This window comes from Spinacia oleracea, chromosome 5, assembly GCF_020520425.1.
Source record: "Spinacia oleracea cultivar Varoflay chromosome 5, BTI_SOV_V1, whole genome shotgun sequence".
NCBI lineage: Eukaryota > Viridiplantae > Streptophyta > Magnoliopsida > Caryophyllales > Amaranthaceae > Spinacia > Spinacia oleracea.
Window position 1 is genome coordinate 40,290,561 of NC_079491.1, and position 19,511 is coordinate 40,310,071.

The 19,511-nt window shown below is 36.1% G+C and overlaps 1 protein-coding gene and 1 pseudogene across 1 annotated transcript; both read right to left on the reverse strand.

The window, feature by feature from the left end:
* Positions 1-3,658: 3,658 nt before the first annotated feature.
* Positions 3,659-5,271, reverse strand: LOC110779534 (RNA polymerase II C-terminal domain phosphatase-like 4). The gene has a single exon (XM_021984030.2). The coding sequence runs from the start codon at positions 5,051-5,053 to the stop codon at positions 3,950-3,952; it is 1,104 nt and encodes a 367-aa protein (XP_021839722.2). The 5' UTR covers positions 5,054-5,271; the 3' UTR covers positions 3,659-3,949.
* Positions 5,272-5,412: 141 nt separating this feature from the next.
* Positions 5,413-9,082, reverse strand: LOC110781248 (heat shock cognate 70 kDa protein-like; annotated as a pseudogene).
* Between the last annotated feature and the right edge of the window lie 10,429 nt (positions 9,083-19,511).

Here is a 19,511-nt window from a genome sequence, read left to right on the forward strand (position 1 = left end):
AGTATAAGTTCTATAGCGACAAATAATTTTGCAAACTCATCCAACATGCACATTTGATGCACCAAGTTTCTCACTAAAGACAACCTAAACTAACCAAGTACAGCTAGGTGTCTTAAAGATTGACAACAGATTTTTCATACTAAGTACCAGATATCTTGGTCAGAGATTATCACCTAAATCTCACTAAATGTCTGTGTGTCTTTATACAAAGCATTGCCATGTATCCAAATTTCAAAGATTCTAGGCCAACTAAAAGTTGCAAATTTAAAACTATGGAATCACAAAAGTACAAAGTAATTCAAGAAAGATACCGCAGAAAATTAGAAATAGATAGACAATACCTACAGTAGTAACTACACGGAAGAAGAAGTCAGACGTTCGATCACCACTTTCCAACTATCGTCCAAATTACCAACTATCTGCAATTGAAAACTAAAATAAATGAAATAGCAAACACTCTGTAAGCGGTATATAGAAAATCACAGAAACTAAGAAGACCCATTCTAGTTTTTTTCTTGAATTAAGGATGCAATATAACATGGAAAACTTAAAGGCATATGATTGACATTAGAAATTGACATGAAAAAACGTGAATTAACAATATATGACGGAAATTAAAATAGTGAATCAAACCTAAATATTGTTATATGATAAAAATCAAATAGTGAAGGCGTGAAGCAGACCAAAAATACCTGGCGAATATATCCGGCAACACCGAGGATGAAGCAGCAATTAAGAAACCAGAGTATGCTTGAATTTCTCCAATTAAAAACCAGAGAGAGCAACGAATTTATCTTGAATTTTTTGGGCGAATTGTGAATTCAATAATTGGGATTTTTCATGAATTTATAGGATGAGGAGTGAGATAGCTTATAATGGGAGATTTGACTTTGCTAACGTAAAGGTTGAAGACGGAATTCATGGAATTCGTTAATGGCCGGTGCTGAAGGTGAGGAGGAGAGATACGAATTCATCGGAAATCTGACGAGGGTGGTTAGTTTCCTAAAGCAGCAAGGTATGTCGGTGGGAGGAGGTTGAGAGAAACGTGGGAGGTGGGTTGAGAGTTAGGCGGGATTCTGCGAAAAAAACAGAGAGTTAGGCGGGATTTTTTGCCCAAAAATTCAGTTGCATTGCTGCCTCACAAACACGTGCAACACACGTGTCTTTTTTTTGTAAGTAGCGACGCTTTAGAACGTCGAAATATTTTGCGGCTCTCTAAAGCGTCGCAATTTACAAATTAATATTCGCGCCCCAATTTCCTTGCGACTCTTTGTTAGACCGTCACAATAATTCCGTCTCAATATGTACCTCTTTTTTGTAGTGTCTCAACTGTCCATTTTGTTTTAATCTAACGACTATTAGAGGTTCTCATTATAAGGAGGTTCTTATCTTAAGGGAGGTTCTCACCAGAACCTGGTTATATATATATATTATATACATATATATATATATATATATATATATATAAAAATATATATATATATATATATATTTATATATATATTTGATAGTAAAGTCAATTCATTAATAAAAAGCCATACGACATCTACAAAAAATAATCGAGCCATACGGGTTAGGTCTTCTTGTTGTTGGATTTTATTGGCCAATGGATTTTTATTACTTTATTAAAACAAAAAATATATGCTTTTACCGTGGTGAGCTGAGTCTTCTAGGATTCTAAATTAAGGATTTCCATTACCGACTTTTTTCTCTGTTCACTATGTCTTCTATATTCGAACAAGAGATTATTCTAAGTTACTTCTCTTGCTGATTTTCGAAAAGTTGGTTACCTTAAATTCCTATTCTTTTCTATGGTTAACCGTGTTTTGTTTTTCTTCTTTTCCTTGATGCCTGGAAGACAATGCTTGTGGCACCATATGTCATGAATTATTGAGGAACTTTGTTTCGTAAATATCTTGGTACGTATAAATTAGATTGGTGATTGTTACATCTAACCATCAAGATAATATTTGCAGCTTTGGTTGTACTCGTTTGCTAGAAATTTCTCTAGCCTTTCGACTTTAGTGTGATACATTTATTTTCTTTACTTTATTCGTATCTCTAACCATGGTTGTACCCAGCAGGTTGCATCTTCAACTAATAAAGAAGTAGAAGCTCGTATTCCTAATTATTATAGCTTGCCTGCATGCACAATCTATTTGTTAGCTTCATGATGTATCATGCATTTATGTTCTTTTTGCTTAAGTTTTTTCTCATGTAAGTATTTGTGCTTATTGCCTCCTAAGGTTCATATTTGTGATTACAGGCAGATGTAGAGACAGATAAAGTGTATGCAGCCCCTGAAACTGTTACTGTGTTTTTTCTATAACTTTTGAAAATTTATATTTTTGCGATTATCGGCAATGGTAGTTGGTAAGAGAATTGTTATTTTTCTAGCCCTGATCATTGGCTCCGGTAGAACCATTAGATGTTTAAGAATGTTGAATACCTATTACAAAATTAATGCAGGAAAAGAGAAGGTGATGTTGAAGGAGTCAATTCAAGAGATGATGGATGCGATTACCAGGGAGGTACAAAAATTAGGCAAAGATTGCACCATCAGATAACGATGGTCAATTTGTACATTTGAATATTTGCTGGAGCATTATTTGGTAACTTTTGAGTGTTTGGAGATTAAACTGATGTAAGGGTGAGGTGCTTTGTAAAGGGATCTATGGTACATGGTACAAATTATTTATGGAATTATCATATAGGTTTAGTACATTATTTTGGCGTGAGTGGGCAGCATTTTTTTTTATAAATAAATACTGGATAAGAGACCCGTCAGGTGTAAAACCAGGTCTACAGGTTTTGCAATAAAAAAAATTATTTAAATTTCATAGAGACCCGATATCTCTAATATGGGGTCTGGATTTTGTTATCAAGAGACCTCATTTCTTAAAGGACGGGTCTTTTTATTTAGCAAAGAGACCCTTTTTCCCACTAGCAGTATAACAGACCCCTTTTCTATAATAATGGGTCTCTTTGCTTATTTTTGTACTCTCTCCGTTTCTAAATACGTGTCCAGTTTCCATTTATGGCGTTCCCTTTTATGTGTCCACTTTCCGTTTTTGGACATACATCTTTCCCACTTTTTTATACACTTTTCCCACTTTTCCATACACTTTTCCCACTTTTCCATACACTTTTCCCACTTTTCTATACATCATTATTACCTTTTCTTACACATTCTACAATTTTCCCACTTTTCAATCACCACCTCCACTTTTATTTATACTTTATCAACAAACAATTATCTACTTTTTCTTTTCCCAAAAAAAAAAAAACACTCCTAATCATTACCTCTTACACCATTCAATTTTATTAATTACCGTGTACATGTCCAAAGTGGACACGTATTTAGGAACGGAGGGAGTAGTAGTGAATGGAGGGAGTACTACGTAATAACTAATGACAATAAAGTAGAATAATGAATGACCATTATTTTTTTATAACAAAAAGTAATTAGAAATATTAATAAGATTGAGATACGTGTCATCAAAATTGTATTGCTTATCATTGAAATGACGATAGTTATGCTTTTTAAATACTAGGTATTGATTGATGGTATGTACTGACATTTTACCCTCGAGACGACTATGGTCGGGTCTCCTAATGTATTTCTTTTTAACCTATAAAATAAAACTGAAACACGGAATTGTAACAAACACAGACTGTTCAAAAACAGGACAGTTGACAAAAATTAGCTCATATCACTAGCAGCATAAAGCCAAAGGATAAGTTTTTAGTTTATTACTTGTAACACATCTAGTTTCACCATTGGTTCAATAACTAAACTGCATAACATTTACAGAGCAATGCCAAGATATTATATTTCTTGATTGCAAATCGAGTACCTCTAGCTTAGCTGCAGGGACAACCCTGACACTCCATGACTCACATGGGTATGTACACTTGTTTCTACGATGCTATCATATGTTACACATCTTCAAAGATGTGCAGCTTGTAGATTTCGTGCTAACCCATTATAATTAATCTTCTTCAATTGTTGTTTCTTTTGCTTCTTAGACAATGATTTTTGCTTCATCAGTACCCTTTGAAGAACTTGCCTTACATCCCTGTTACCATAATCCTCAATCCCCTTGACAGTCGAATTATCATCAAAGAAAGCCTGATGAACAAGCCTTAGCTTATCTAAAGCCATTGCTAGCACTCCATTTTCTCCGCTTTCGTCCCCATTCAGCTGAGACCAAGACAGCCTCGGAGGGGAAGCATCATGAACTTTATCCTCAGGACTAAAATAAGAAAAGTAATTATAAGGCGTTACTTTAAACAAGTTAGTCTTATGATCCTCCCAAACGGCTTCATTATCATCCATTACCACAACAACTCGTTCGTGTTCCAAAACAACATCCAGACACTTCTTGTGCTTGTCTAAAGCAACACAGTCCTCCCTTGAAATAACCCTCCAATTATCGAAATACATCCCATCAGGATCGAGCAATTTCGACATATCCCAAGCATATGCACGACACCCTAGGGTATATATTGTTATGTCAAACATCGTGCTCGCCTCCCTGAGAAATTCGCGAACAAATGGCCGTAATTTCGTCCACCCATCACCCACCTGAAACAATGTACCTAATTCCCCTGCCAAATTATAATCAACTCCATATCTTTTTGACCTAAGTCGAAGAAAGTTCCTATCTTCTGGACTAAGTTTGTACAACTTCCGTGTATGAACAAGCGTATGATCCAAATCAACAACTAAATGAAGCTTTCTGCGGGATAATAACCTTTGCAAATTGGTATCTCGAATTCGATTAACCTCCTTCAAACATACATTTAATCTAGGGTAAATGTACCAAAAGGGTATCGTAGAAATCGTACCGTTTGTTTCTTGACCGCATTTAGTGCACGAATTTCCGATAAAAACAGGATGGGGGCATGAATTCGGAACACGATCTTCATCATCATCATCAATTGTGTTGTAATTTAGAATTCCTGATGCAATTTGTTGACCTAATAATGATGATAATAAATCGAGTCTGAAATTTGTGCCTGTTTCTTCGTCGAGTTGTTGCTGCTCCATGTTCAGAACTTGTGTGTTGAAACAATGCAAATCACGAATTGATCCAATTGGAATTGTTGGGGGTTTTTTGCGTGTGGTGGTTAAACCCTTGAAATTTTCTCTCTCTTTTGTTTTGTTTTGCTTTGTTTTGTTGAAATAGAAAAATTTTATGTTCTGTGTAACTTGATCGGTTGATCCTCAGGGAAATACTTTTTATTTTATTTCGAATGTGATTTGGAATTGGGGACCGACCTTGTTCACCACGGCAAAAGTACTAATATGCCGGAAACAGAATTGCCACATGACAAGTGGGCTTTCATCTATTTGAATAAAGTAAACACAAAATCTTGTTTACAAAGGGTGTACAATAAATTATTGTACACCAAGCCCAACTATCAGGCTTTTATTGTTTTGGGCTTTACTCGCACGTGTGAATATAAAAGAAATGCGTCGTTCTTCCTTTCCTTTTTTCTCTCTTTAATCTTAGGACCAGCACGGCAACACCGCTTGTACCATCAGCGAAAGAAGCATCTTCATCCATGCTACCACCCATATCAGGACCAGCACCGCCTTGGTACATCTTTGCAATGATTGGGTTGCAGATAACTCCAGCTCATTCATCTTGTCATCGAACTCGTCCGCTTCAGCAAGCTGGTTTCTGTCCAGCCATTGAATTGCCCGTTCAATAGCATCCTCAATCTTCTTGTCGGCTGCGTCCAACTTAGAATTGATCTTGTCGTCCTTGATTGTATTTCGCATGTTGTAAGCATAGTTCAATTCTCATGGGCGTTCTTGTCCTCTACCTTCATCTTATGCTCTTTTGGCCGGTAGTTTTTTCCTCAACAGAGACATTGAGGATACCATTGGCATCAATGTCAAAGTATATTATCTTAAAAGTTACATCAACTTTTACTCTATTAAGGGTTAACTTTTAATACAAAATGTTAACTTTGCTTTTTAAGGTTTCACCGAAAAATGAATATCAATATAAAAGTAAAAATTAAGAAATTTTTTATTATCATTTACCTAAATTTTACTATATGATAGTTAACTTTTAATGCCAAAAAGCTAATTTTTACTTTTTTTTTACTACAAAGAAACTAATTTTAAATTCTAAGTTTCACTTAAGTGAAATTTCAAAATATTAATATAAAAGTTAGTCATAGTGTAGTAAAAGTTAAGAATATCAATATAAAAGTTCGTCATAGTGTAGTAAAAGTTAAGAAAAGTTTATACCTAACTTTTAATACAAGATGGCTAACTTTTAATGCAAAAAAGGCTAACTTAACTTATGAGTTTTCACTTAAATGAAAAGTTAGTAATATCAATATAAAAGTTAGCTATGGGGTAGTAAAAAATAAGAAAATTCTTATATCAGTTTACCTAACTTTTACTACATAAAGGCTAACTTTTAAAGCAAAAAAATTAACTTTATTACTCCTTTTTTTAATAAAAAAAATGCTAACTTTAATTTATGAATTTTCACTTCAAATAAAAGTTAAACATATCAATATAAAAGTTAGCCCTAGTATAGTAAAAGTTAAGAAAAGTTTTAATTACCAGTTTACCTAACTTTTACTACATAAAGGCTAACTTTAAATGCAAAAAGACTAACTTTAAATGCAAAAAAGACTAACATTAAATGCAAAAAGGCTAACCTTAAATGCAAAAAGGCTAAGTTTTATATTTCTACCTTTTTTCGGCTAATGTGAGTCATGCAATCTGTTTTATTCCACACCTTGTAATTTTATGTGTTAAAGTTGTGGTTATGTTGGTTAAAGTTATGAAAATTGTTCTAAAAGTTAAGACAGTCTTCCGTCGACTCAAGCCTAACATTTACTTTTAATAACTTAACTTTAACTGCTAAAAGTCTGACTTTTATATTTTTACCTTTCTTCAGCTAATGTGAGTCGTGCATTATTTTTATTTCACTCATTGTACTTGTCTGTGTTAAAGTTGTGGTTCTATAGGTTAAAGTTATGGAAATTGTTCTAAAAGTTAAGGCAGTTTTTCGTCGTCTCAAACCTAACTTTTACATTTATTAACTTAACTTTAACTACTAAAAGTCTGACTTTTATATTTCTACCTTTCTTCGGCTAATGTGAGTCATGCAATCTGTTTTATTCCACACCTTGTAATTTTACGTGTTAAAGTTGTGGTTATGTTGGTTAAAGTTATAGAAATTGTTCTAAAAGTTAAGACAGTCTTCCGTCGACTCAAGCCTAACTTTTACTTTTAATAACTTAACTTTAACTGCTAAAAGTCTGACTTTTATATTTTTACCTTTCTTCAGCTAATGTGAGTCGTGCATTATTTTTATTTCACACATTGTACTTGTCTGTGTTAAAGTTGTGGTTCTATAGGTTAAAGTTATGGAAATTATTCTAAAAGTTAAGGCGGTTTTTCGTCGTCTCGAACCTAACTTTTACTTTTATTAACTTAACTTTAACTACTAAAAGTCTGACTTTTATATTTCTACCTTTCTTCGGCTAATGTGAGTCGTGCAATTTATTTTATTCCACACCTTGTAATTTTACGTGTTAAAGTTGTGGTTATGTTGGTTAAAGTTATAGAAATTGTTCTAAAAGTTAAGACAGTCTTCCGTCGACTCAAGCCTAACTTTTACTTTTAATAACTTAACTTTAACTGCTAAAAGTCTGACTTTTATATTTTTACCTTTCTTCAGCTAATGTGAGTCGTGCATTATTTTTATTTCACACATTGTACTTGTCTGTGTTAAAGTTGTGGTTCTATAGGTTAAAGTTATGGAAATTATTCTAAAAGTTAAGGCGGTTTTTCGTCGTCTCGAACCTAACTTTTACTTTTATTAACTTAACTTTAACTACTAAAAGTCTGACTTTTATATTTCTACCTTTCTTCGGCTAATGTGAGTCATGCAATCTATTTTATTCCACACCTTGTAATTTTATGTGTTAAAGTTGTGGTTATGTTGGTTAAAGTTATGGAAATTGTTCTAAAGGTTAAGACAGTCTTCCGTCGACTTAAGCCTAACTATTACTTTTAATAACTTAACTTTAACTGCTAAAAGTCTGACTTTTATATTTCTACCTTTTTTCAGCTAATGTGAGTCGTGCATTATTTTTATTTCACACATTGTACTTGTCTGTGTTAAAGTTGTAGTTTTATAGGTTAAATTTGTACTTAAGTGAAAAATTAGGAATATCAATTTATATTTCTTAAAAATAAAGAATTTCAATATAAAAGTTTAAGTTTTATATCAGTTTACCTAACTTTTTTTACATAAAGGCTAACTTTTAATGCAAAAACGCTAACTTTTACTTTTTTTTAATTCAAAATGACGAACTTTAACTTTTGAAGGTTTTCGTAAGTTAAGAATTAAGAATATCAATATACTCCATAAAAGTTAAGAATATTAATGTAAAAGTTAGCATTGGTGTAGTAAAAGTTAAGAAAAAGTTTTATATTAGTTTACCTAACCTTTATTACATGAAGGCTAACTTTTAATGCAAAAAAGCCAACTTTTACTTTTTATGCCGATTTATTTTTTATAATAAACCAATAGCCTATGTAGGATTTGAACCTACATCTCCATACAAGTTGCACGGTGCTCGGCCAATTAAGCTAATAGGCTTACAAAATAAAAACACACAATGTAGAACATATATTCTTAACTTTTAGCCAAGTTACTATTATTTCACCCACAATCAGAATAACTTTGTGTATGTGTCCTTGTATTATGTTTTAATTACATACTTAAAGCACAATTGAGTATCAAAGTCCATGAAAGTTACTGACCTAATGGAAGTAGAGGTTATGGATTTCCTCAACGCACGAAATTCCCTTGATCTTCCTCTAAAGATGCCCAAAATAATGAAGAAAATACAAACAAATTACGTACCTGAGGTCCAAGCAAATGAACAAGAATCCCACTAGTAGAATATCCCAACAAAGCTCCAAAAGAATGACAAAATACACAAAGACTTTGCAAATAGGCTAGGTTGTTAATTCCTTCACCTTAATACTTTTCTTAGCTGTACAAGCATCAATAGTCGTGGTGGCGATTACCATTCCACCATGAACTCCTATAAAACAAATGAGAGCAAAGCTTTCAGGCAACTTCGATGTTACGATCACGAGGATCGTAGACGAAACACCAACAATCCAGCGAAGACAAAGTAAGGCCTACGATGATATCCCATGATTAGGTTTCCCACAAATTTGATAATTCAAGTTTGAGCAAGCAGGAAAATAAAATATGTGGGAAACCTTGATTAGGTTTTTGCAATCGGAAAAATTGAATGGAGTTTGTTGATTTTGCAAATATATAGCAGATTCAATGTTGACTTTGCTGCCAATTTCACCTCTGTTTCGCGGCTTCTAGTTTTCCTCCTCTGTTCTGCGTTCTGTTCTCTCGCCTTAATAGCGTGGTTTCTTTCTTATGTTTAATGACTTCACACGTGTGAAACTTTGGTGTACTTTAATATTAACGTACACCTATTGCGCGCAAGACCTATTGTAAAATAAAATAAATAAGAAATTAGAGTCTGAAACTAACCAGAACCGAAATAGATTTATCTTCAATTGACCCAGTCAAAATGAAATGTGGGTTTTTTTTTAAGGTTAAATTTGTTCATTAATAAAAAGTCATACGATATTTACAGTAGAAATCAAAATTAACAAACACATAATAATTTGGATCAAATGAAATTTTAATTCGACAAAATCACGATCGTTGTAGATGAGATCTGACATTGATGATACTCTCTTTTATATCGTTGTTTGATATAGCATTCAACGAGGGAGTCTTTCGATATGTTGTAGTTTTGAGATTGGAATAAATTCGATTCAATTCAATTGATTGTAGACGTAGAACTGACAACTGTTGTACACCGCACAAATCTTCATAAATAAATCAACTTTTCTTACAAAATTAAAAACATAGCCTCATACTCTGACAAAAATAGAGATAAAACCCAATACCTAATAAATGGGTAAAGAAACTCTCCAATAAAGAGAGAATGAAGTTTTAATTTCAAACGTTAAATCAAAAGCTAGGAAAAACAAGAAAAATAGAGCTTACCATCAACCTATATTGAGATAATATCATAATATAAATGATAATATATCCTTTACATTATTACTAATTATATAAATATACTTAACATATTAGTGGTAGATTTGATTTTATAATATCTTCTAATTATGTACAATATCTTTGTTATTTTAGCAATTGATATTATTGTTGACTTTGTAATATTCTTACGCTTGTATAAATACTTCATTGCAAACATCATTACAATTAAGCTTTCTCATAACTCTATCAACCTAAAGGTTGGTGGTATCCCCTAAACAATTAGATTTTGAAGGAGGAAGAGAGAGAAGAGAAAAAAAAAAAAAGGGGAGGAGCGGCGATTATTAGTCTTAAGCCAAATGTAGTTGGGAGTCATTAGTTTCTTACAATGACCGAGTTAATTTTTAGTCAACTCAAAATTGATCTATCTTAAGGGGAGGTGATAATTTTTAGTGGAATATAGTGTGTGGGAAAAAAGAATGTAGTGTATGGGAAAGTAGAATATAGTGTATGGCCGGAACGTGGAAAAAGTAATGTCCAAATAAGGAAACATGACTATAAATTTAGGACACTCGAAATAGAAAACATGACTATAATATTTGGACAGGGTAAGTATTAGACTACTAGTAATATATAGTCGGATCCTATAGGGTCACACACAATAGACTAACGAATAAGTTCAATATCAACCTAGGCCTAACATAGGCTTGGTGTTGGGTGGGCGTAAGGAGTTTAGGGTTTACTAGATTTGAACATTAACTTATTATAGACATTACAAATATAGTCTAACCCTTATAAAGCAATTAGTAGAAGGTACACCCGGTTGCGTGTAGCTCTACACACAACCGGGTTAAAACTACGTCGTTTTGGTAATTTTTGCCAAAAAAAAAAAATCAAAAAAAGCACAAATATTTCTCGGAGATTCTGGCGGGTATTTAAAATAGGATAAAATTTTAAAATTCAAAAAACTGCCAAATAATAAGGCTGAAGAAAAGGAAATCAAATATGGGAAATCAAATTATCACACCTCGTTGAAATCGTCAAAACCAAAGAAACAAAATAAAGAACATTTACACTAGCCTAAAATGGCAAATTAGGCAACCGCAGTTTCTCAAGTTCGTGAATTTCGAATGTGTTAAACCTTCTTCTATTCAAGTAAGTGTGTATTGATGTTCCTTTCTTGGGTAATTTAATTGCTAATTTCAAACTCTGTGATCTTGACACTCACACTGTAATACCTCGTATTTTTATAATATTTATAAGTATATTTTATTATATTTATAAAGCATTTTACGATTTATTATCATTTAAATAATATTTAAACGTATTGCATTTAATGTATTTTAATTAATTAGAATATTTATTATTTTAATTAATTACGAAACAAATTTAATTCTTGAGTCGGGAAATTAAATGAGTTGCAAATGATTTTTAAAGCTTCGGGTTTTAAATAAAAAGTCCAATTCGTTTTATAAATCGAGCCCAATCCAAAGAGTTTAATTTAAATCCTAAGCTAGCCCAATTCATTTAATTCCTAAGCCCAACTCAAATATCCTAAGCCTAGCCCATCAAGGGATTAGGGAGCCTATAAATAGGACTCCCCCATCATTAAATGAGCCCCTAAAATTCATAAACCCTATTTTTGCTTTGCTTGCCCAACACTCCTCTTTTCTCTCTTTCTTTCTTTCGGCCCTCTTGTGCCGTCCCCCTTGCCCCGCACTCAACCGAGCACCATTGCTCGTTGGTGCCTCGTGCCACTCGCACAGCCCTCGTCCCTCGCCCCTCTCTTCGTGCTCGCTTGTGCTCTCGTGCACGCGGCACCGCCCACACCCCTTCCTCTCTTGCTGCGTCGTTGTTGTTGTGTTGTGTGGCTATCGTTGCTGCTCTCCCTCACTCGCCCGACCTCACACCCACACTCCCTCACTCTCTTCGTCCGCGCCCAGCGCGCTGCTCCCCTCTCGCCCAGCCCGCTCGCGGCCCCCTGCTGCCTCCGTCCCTTCGCCGCTGCACACACGCACACGGTTGGTGCGTTGTGTGTTGTCGTTGTTGCTTGTTCGTTCGTTGTTCAATTCTTTTCGCCCAATCACATTATATTCGTGGTTGTTCCGTGCTATAGGCCGGATTGGTATAATTCTCTTCTTCCTTACCTATTCTATTTAAATTCCGTATTTTAAATTATTATATTAATATTATTTTGAGTAATTAAAATGCTGGGAACCGGTTATGAATACCGTGGTTTGAGGATTTGTGTGTTGTGATTCATTAGGCTTGTTTTAACTATTAAAGGACGAATTTTCAGATTTGTTTATTGAATAAAGCATCGATTTTTATGGTAATAAACTAGTGTTATTGGGATTTTCAAGTTAGGGTTTTAACCTAGACCTAATGAGTCAATTGATTAGCATAATTAGGTGATGATTTTAATTATGATGATCAATTATATTTTCAGATTTGAATAAAGGTCTAAAGTGTCGGTTTTTATTGATTTTAAAGGCGGAAAAAGTATGTTTTTGTACTAGGGATTGATTTTGCAAATTGAGACGTTTTTATTATTAAAAAACGATTGAATTCTAAAGTCTAAAGGAGGTTTTAAATTTTATAAAGTTGCTGGAAATTTAATGAACATGGAAATAATTTAAGTTTCATTATTTTGATGATAGGAGGTGATTTCTAGTTGAGTGCTCGTTATTGCAAAGTGGCCCCTACGCTTAGGTATTCAAGGTACGTACAAGTCTAGGGCGACCACACATTTTTGTCAATGATATTACATGATTGTTGATGATGTGAATTACATTATGTGGAATCATGTTTATTTCGGTGAACGAGCATGTGATTTGTGATGTTGGATTTATTGGATTAATTGTTGAACAATCATGTTGGAATTATTATGAGTATGGATTTCATTGTCAATCATGTTTTTCAATATTTATGCATGTATGGTTTATTTCACATGCAAGGGATGGATTATTTATTTGTATGCTATTGTACGGGATGTCTAGCATACTTTGAGCCAATTATTCGTACCTCGTTGTACTATTTATTTTACCACATGTGAAGGGTTAGCTCACGTAAGCCACCGCACATGTAGGGTTCGGTTGGGAATATTATGTATGAAATGAATTAGGATTTGTCGTGAAAGGGCACAACCCTCATGTTAATGTGCATGATGTGGAGTCTCACTTTGGTGAGGAGGAATATGGTAGTAATATCACAAGTGCCTTGCTTGGTTGATCACAAGTCTTAAAGCATTAAAATAAGATTGTTTTGGTTGTTTTTATTAATTGTATGTGTGTACATTGTCGAGTCTTGAGTTCCCCTTTAATAAAATATTAATAAACGTAAAGTGCAACCCGAACAAGCTTCAAAACTCTTGGAACGTATATACCTTGAGTATGAACAATGGGGGTGTTAGGTTATGATACATATGACAATTCATAAATCATGCGGAAAAAACCATTAAGCCAGGAAAACATATTATTTACACATAATCATTTAGCATAGTTTAGATGCATACTCTTTGTTGCGTGCCTTCCCTAGCTGCGCCCGAACCGAACAAGAACAAGTCTTTAGGACTCCAAGTGTCGTCCCTCCGTAGATAGTCCACAGCACGTCCGGATCCGCCTTAAGATTGACCAACTAGAATCGCTCTTAAGGTACTATTATTTTCGGCACTTTTAGGCAAATGTGTGACTGAATTTTTCTCTCAAAAACTCACTTTGAATACTTGAAAGCTCGTTGTAAATATGTGACCCTAGGCACTTATTTATAGAGTTTATGGAAAGGAATTATAATCCTATTAGAATACAAATCTATTTAATTATAACCCTACTAGGATTCTAATTAAACAAAGTTTATCTATTAGGATTAGATTTAATCATATTACGAATCCCGGTAGCCTTAGGATTCCGAGTAACACACACGAGTGGCGCACAAGCACCGCACGCCCGCACGCAGGCCTTGCGGCTCACGCCGAGCGCACAGCGCAAGGCCCACTGTCGCAGCCTTGTCCGCGCGCGCCCAAGCTTCGGCTGGGCCTGGCTTTTGCGCTGGGCCTGGTCGTATGCTTGGCGTGTGGCTGTTGCGCTTTGCTTTCTAGGCGATGGCCCGGCTTCGTGCTGGGCCTTCGTCTGGCAGGCCTCGTCCGATGCTAATTCGTACGATACGCTTCCGATTAAATTCTCGATTCCGGAATTCATTTTCGATACGAACAATATTTAATATTTCCGATTCCGGAATCAATTTCCGTTTCGAACAAATACTTAATATTTCCATTTTCGGAATTATTTTCCGATTCCGATAATATTTCCGATTTTGACAATATTTCCGTTTCCGGCAATATTTCCGATTCCGGTAATATTTCCATATCCGATAATATTTTCCGATACGTACCATGTTTCCGTTTCCGGCAACATCTACGACTTGGATAATATTTATATTTCCGATACGATCCATATTTCCGTTTCCGGCAATATCATCGTTTCCGGAGTATTCTTTTCTTGCCTGTGACGATCTCAGCTCCCACTGAAACCAAGATCCGTCGATTCCGAATATCCATAGATGGAGTATTTAATGCCATTAAATACTTGATCCGTTTACGTACTATTTGTGTGACCCTACGGGTTCAGTCAAGAGTAAGCTGTGGATTAATATCATTAATTCCACTTGAACTGAAGCGGCCTCTAGCTAGGCATTCAGCTCACTTGATCTCACTGAATTATTAACTTGTTAATTAATACTGAACCGCATTTATTAGACTTAACATTGAATGCATACTTGGACCAAGGGCATTATTTCCTCCAGTCTCCCACTTGTCCTTAGGGACAAGTGTGCATTTCCTAATTCCTTTGTCGCTCGATGCTTGCTCTTGAACATAAGGTAAGAGCTGTTAGGTTATGATACATATGACAATTCATAAATCATGCGGAAACAACCATTTAGCCAGGAATACATATTATTTACACATAATCATATAGCATAGTTTAGATGCATACTCTTTGTTGCGTGCCTTCCCTAGCTGCGCCCGAACCGAACAAGAACAAGTCTTTAGGACTCCAAGTGTCGTCCCTCCGTAGATAGTCCACAGCACGTCCGGATCCGCCTTAAGATTGACCAACTAGAATCGCCCTTAAGGTACTAGAATTTTCGGCACTCTTAGGTAAGAAATATGACTGAATTTTTCTCTCAAAACTCACTTTGAATACTTGAATTAATCTCTGAAAATATGTGACCCTAGGCACGTATTTATAGAGTTATGGAAAGGGAATTGGAATCCTAGTAGGATACGAATTAATTAAACTTAGAATCCTACAAGAACTCTAATTAATTAATTTATCCTTTTAGGAATAGGAATTTAATCATATACTAATTCTAATAGTTTTAGGAATCATGCATGAACACAAACTCACACACACACGGCAGCCACGAGGGCCGCCCATGCGTGTGCGTGCGAGCAGCAGCCCACGCAGCGAGGCCATGGCCTTGGCGCGCGCTGGGCCTGCCTTGCGGTGGGCCTGGGCGCTGCCTTGGCTGGGCGCGCGTTTGGCTTGCTGGGCGATGGCCCGACTTCGTGCTGGGCCTTCGTCCGGCAGGCCTCGTCCGATGCTAATTCGTACGATACGCTTCCGATTAAATTCCCGGTTCCGGAATTCATTTCCGATACGAACAATATTTAATATTTCCGATTCCGGAATCAATTTCCGTTTCGAACAAATATTTAATATTTCCGTTTCCGGAATTATTTTCTGATTCCGATAATATTTCCGATTCTGACAATATTTCCGTTTCCGGCAATATTTCCGATTCTGGCAATATTTCCATTTCCGATAATATTTTCCGATACGTACCATGTTTCCGTTTCCGGCAACATCTACGACTTGGATAATATTTATATTTCCGATACGATCCATATTTCCGTTTCCGGCAATATCATCGTTTCCGGAGTATTCATTTCTTGCCTGTGACGATCTCAGCTCCCACTGAAACCAAGATCCGTCGATTCCGAATATCCATAGATGGAGTATCTAATGCTATTAAATACTTGATCCGTTTACGTACTATTTGTGTGACCCTACGGGTTCAGTCAAGAGTAAGCTGTGGATTAATATCATTAATTCCACTTGAACTGAAGCGGCCTCTAGCTAGGCATTCAGCTCACTTGATCTCACTGAATTATTAACTTGTTAATTAATACTGAACCGCATTTATTAGACTTAACATAGAATGCATACTTGGACCAAGGGCATTATTTCCTTCAGTCTCCCACTTGTCCTTAGGGACAAGTGTGCATTTCCTAATTCCTTTGTCGCTCGATGCTTGCTCTTGAACATAAGGTAAGAGTCGTCATCCTTATTATGTCCAGAGGTGTTCCTCGGTTTCAGAGTTCAACTGATCAAATAAACAGATAATCATAGCCTATGATTCATCCGAGCACGGCCATGCATTTCACAGTTTCTAGCTCTCCGAGTGGCCTTGTACAACTTTTAAGCATCTCATCCCGATTTATGGGAGGACAATCCCAATCTTGCGATCTTGAGATTAGACTTCGTTTGATAGGTGATTACCTGAGCGTTGCCTTTATAGCCTCCTTTTACGGTGCGACGGTTGGTCAACGTCAAAGCAACCAGTTCTCAAACAAGTAATCTCAAATCACTCAGGTATTGAGGATTTAGTGTCTAATAATTTAATGAAATTTACTTATGACAGATTTTCATCTCTTACAGTAAAGTTTCACAGGTCTTGTCCGATACTAGTCTTCCCAAAGTAAGTATCTATGCAAATGATTATGACATTGCCATGTCCACATAGTTCAAGAAACAGAACTACTAGTCATCTTGCATTCTAATCGTCTAACGTTTTCTATGCGTCCAATTTTATAGAAAACTCCGACTAGGGACCATTTTCAACCTTTGACATTCAAGTTCACTTGATAGACATTTCTTAGTCACAGGACTGGTCCTGACAGTCTATCTTGAATATATCGTCAAATTGAAGGGACTCATCATTTAATAAACCACAAATTAAATGGAAAAATGAATTCTTTTCATTTATTGTGAATGATTAACCAATAATGTTTTACAAAGATTTAAACTCTAAAACTTTAAAACATTAAACAGAGACATCAAAGCCATTCTCCAATATGCTTGATTCCCATAGCTGCAGTGTGCGAGTTGTGCTTCGCCTGCGGCAGAGGTTTAGTTAATGGATCTGATATGTTGTCATCAGTTCCAATTTTGCTTATCTCGACTTCTTTTCTTTCAACGAACTCTCGTAGAAGGTGAAATCTACGAAGTACATGCTTGACTCTCTGGTGGTGTCTAGGCTCTTTTGCCTGTGCAATAGCTCCGTTATTGTCACAATATAGGGCTATTGGTCCTTTAATGGAGGGGACTACACCAAGTTCACCTATGAACTTCCTTAGCCATATAGCTTCATTTGCTGCTTCATGTGCAGCAATGTACTCCGCTTCAGTTGTAGAATCCGCAATGGTGCTTTGCTTAGCACTTTTCCAGCTTACTGCTCCTCCGTTGAGGCAGAAGACAAACCCAGACTGTGATCTGAAATCATCTTTGTCGGTTTGGAAACTTGCGTCCGTATAGCCTTTAACAATTAATTCATCATCTCCACCATAGACCAGGAAGTCATCTTTGTGCCTTTTCAGGTACTTCAGAATGTTCTTGGCAGCAGTCCAATGCGCCTCTCCTGGGTCTGACTGGTATCTGCTCGTAGCACTGAGTGCGTACGCAACATCCGGGCGTGTACATATCATAGCATACATTATTGAACCAATCAATGATGCATATGGAATCCCATTCATTCGTCTACGCTCATCAAGTGTTTTTGGGCACTGAGTCTTGCTTAGAGTCATTCCATGAGACATGGGTAGGTAGCCTCGCTTGGAGTCCGCCATCTTGAACCTATCAAGCACCTTATTGATATAAGTGCTTTGACTAAGTCCAATCATCCTTTTAGATCTATCTCTGTAAATCTTGATGCCCAATATGTACTGTGCTTCTCCTAGATCCTTCATCGAAAAACATTTCCCAAGCCAAATCTTGACAGAGTTCAACATAGGAATGTCATTTCCGATAAGCAATATGTCATCGACATATAATACTAGGAAAGCAATTTTGCTCCCACTGACCTTCTTGTATACACAAGATTCGTCTGCGTTCTTGATGAAACCAAAGTCACTGACTGCTTCATCAAAACGTATATTCCAGCTCCTGGATGCCTGCTTCAATCCGTAGATTGATTTCTTTAGCTTGCATACCTTTTTAGCATTCTTTGGATCCTCAAAACCTTCAGGCTGTGTCATAAACACAGTTTCTGTTAAAACGCCGTTTAAGAAAGCAGTTTTGACATCCATCTGCCATATTTCGTAATCGTAATATGCAGCGATTGCTAACATTATCCGAATAGACTTTAGCATTGCAACTGGTGAAAAGGTTTCATCGTAGTCCACACCGTGGACTTGCCTGTAACCTTTTGCAACCAATCTAGCTTTGAAAACTTCAAGTTTCCCATCCTTGTCCTTTTTCAGTTTGAAAACCCATTTGCTTCCAATGGCTTAGTAGCCATCTGGCAAATCGACCAAATCCCATACTTGGTTTTCAGACATGGAGTCCAATTCAGATTGCATGGCTTCTTCCCATTGCTTGGAGCTAGGGCTCGTCATAGCTTGTTTGTAAGTCGCAGGTTCATCACTTTCAAGTAATAGAACGTCATAGCTCTCGTTCGTCAAAATACCTAAGTACCTTTCCGGTTGAGATCTATATCTTTGCGATCTACGCGGGGTAACATTTCTAGATTGACCATGATTCTCACCAGATTCTTCTAAAGATCTCTGAGTTTCATCCTGAATGTCATCTTGAGCATTCTCTAGAGTTTGTTGTTCGACTCGAATTTCTTCGAGGTCTATTTTTCTCCCACTTGTCATTTTGGAAATGTGTTCTTTCTCCAAAAAGACACCATCTCGAGCAACAAACACCTTGTTCTCAGATGTATTGTAGAAGTAATACCCCTTTGTTTCCTTTGGATAGCCCACAAGGATACATTTGTCAGATTTTGGATGAAGTTTGTCTGAAATTAATCGTTTGACGTATACTTCACATCCCCAAATCTTAAGAAAAGACACATTTGGAGGCTTTCCAAACCATAATTCGTATGGAGTCTTTTCGACAGCTTTAGACGGAGCTCTATTTATAGTGAGTGCAGCTGTATTTAGTGCATGTCCCCAAAATTCTAATGGAAGTTCGGCCTGACCCATCATTGACCTGACCATGTCTAGCAAGGTTCTGTTCCTCCGTTCCGACACACCGTTCCATTGTGGTGTTCCAGGAGGAGTCAATTCTGATAGAATTCCACATTCTTTCAGATGGTCATCAAATTCATAGCTCAGATATTCACCGCCTCTATCAGACCGCAGTG

Coding starts and splice junctions, on each gene's coding strand:
- LOC110779534 (XM_021984030.2), bottom strand. CDS start 5,053: ATGGAGCAGCAACAACTCGACGAAGAAACAGGCACAAATTTCAGACTC.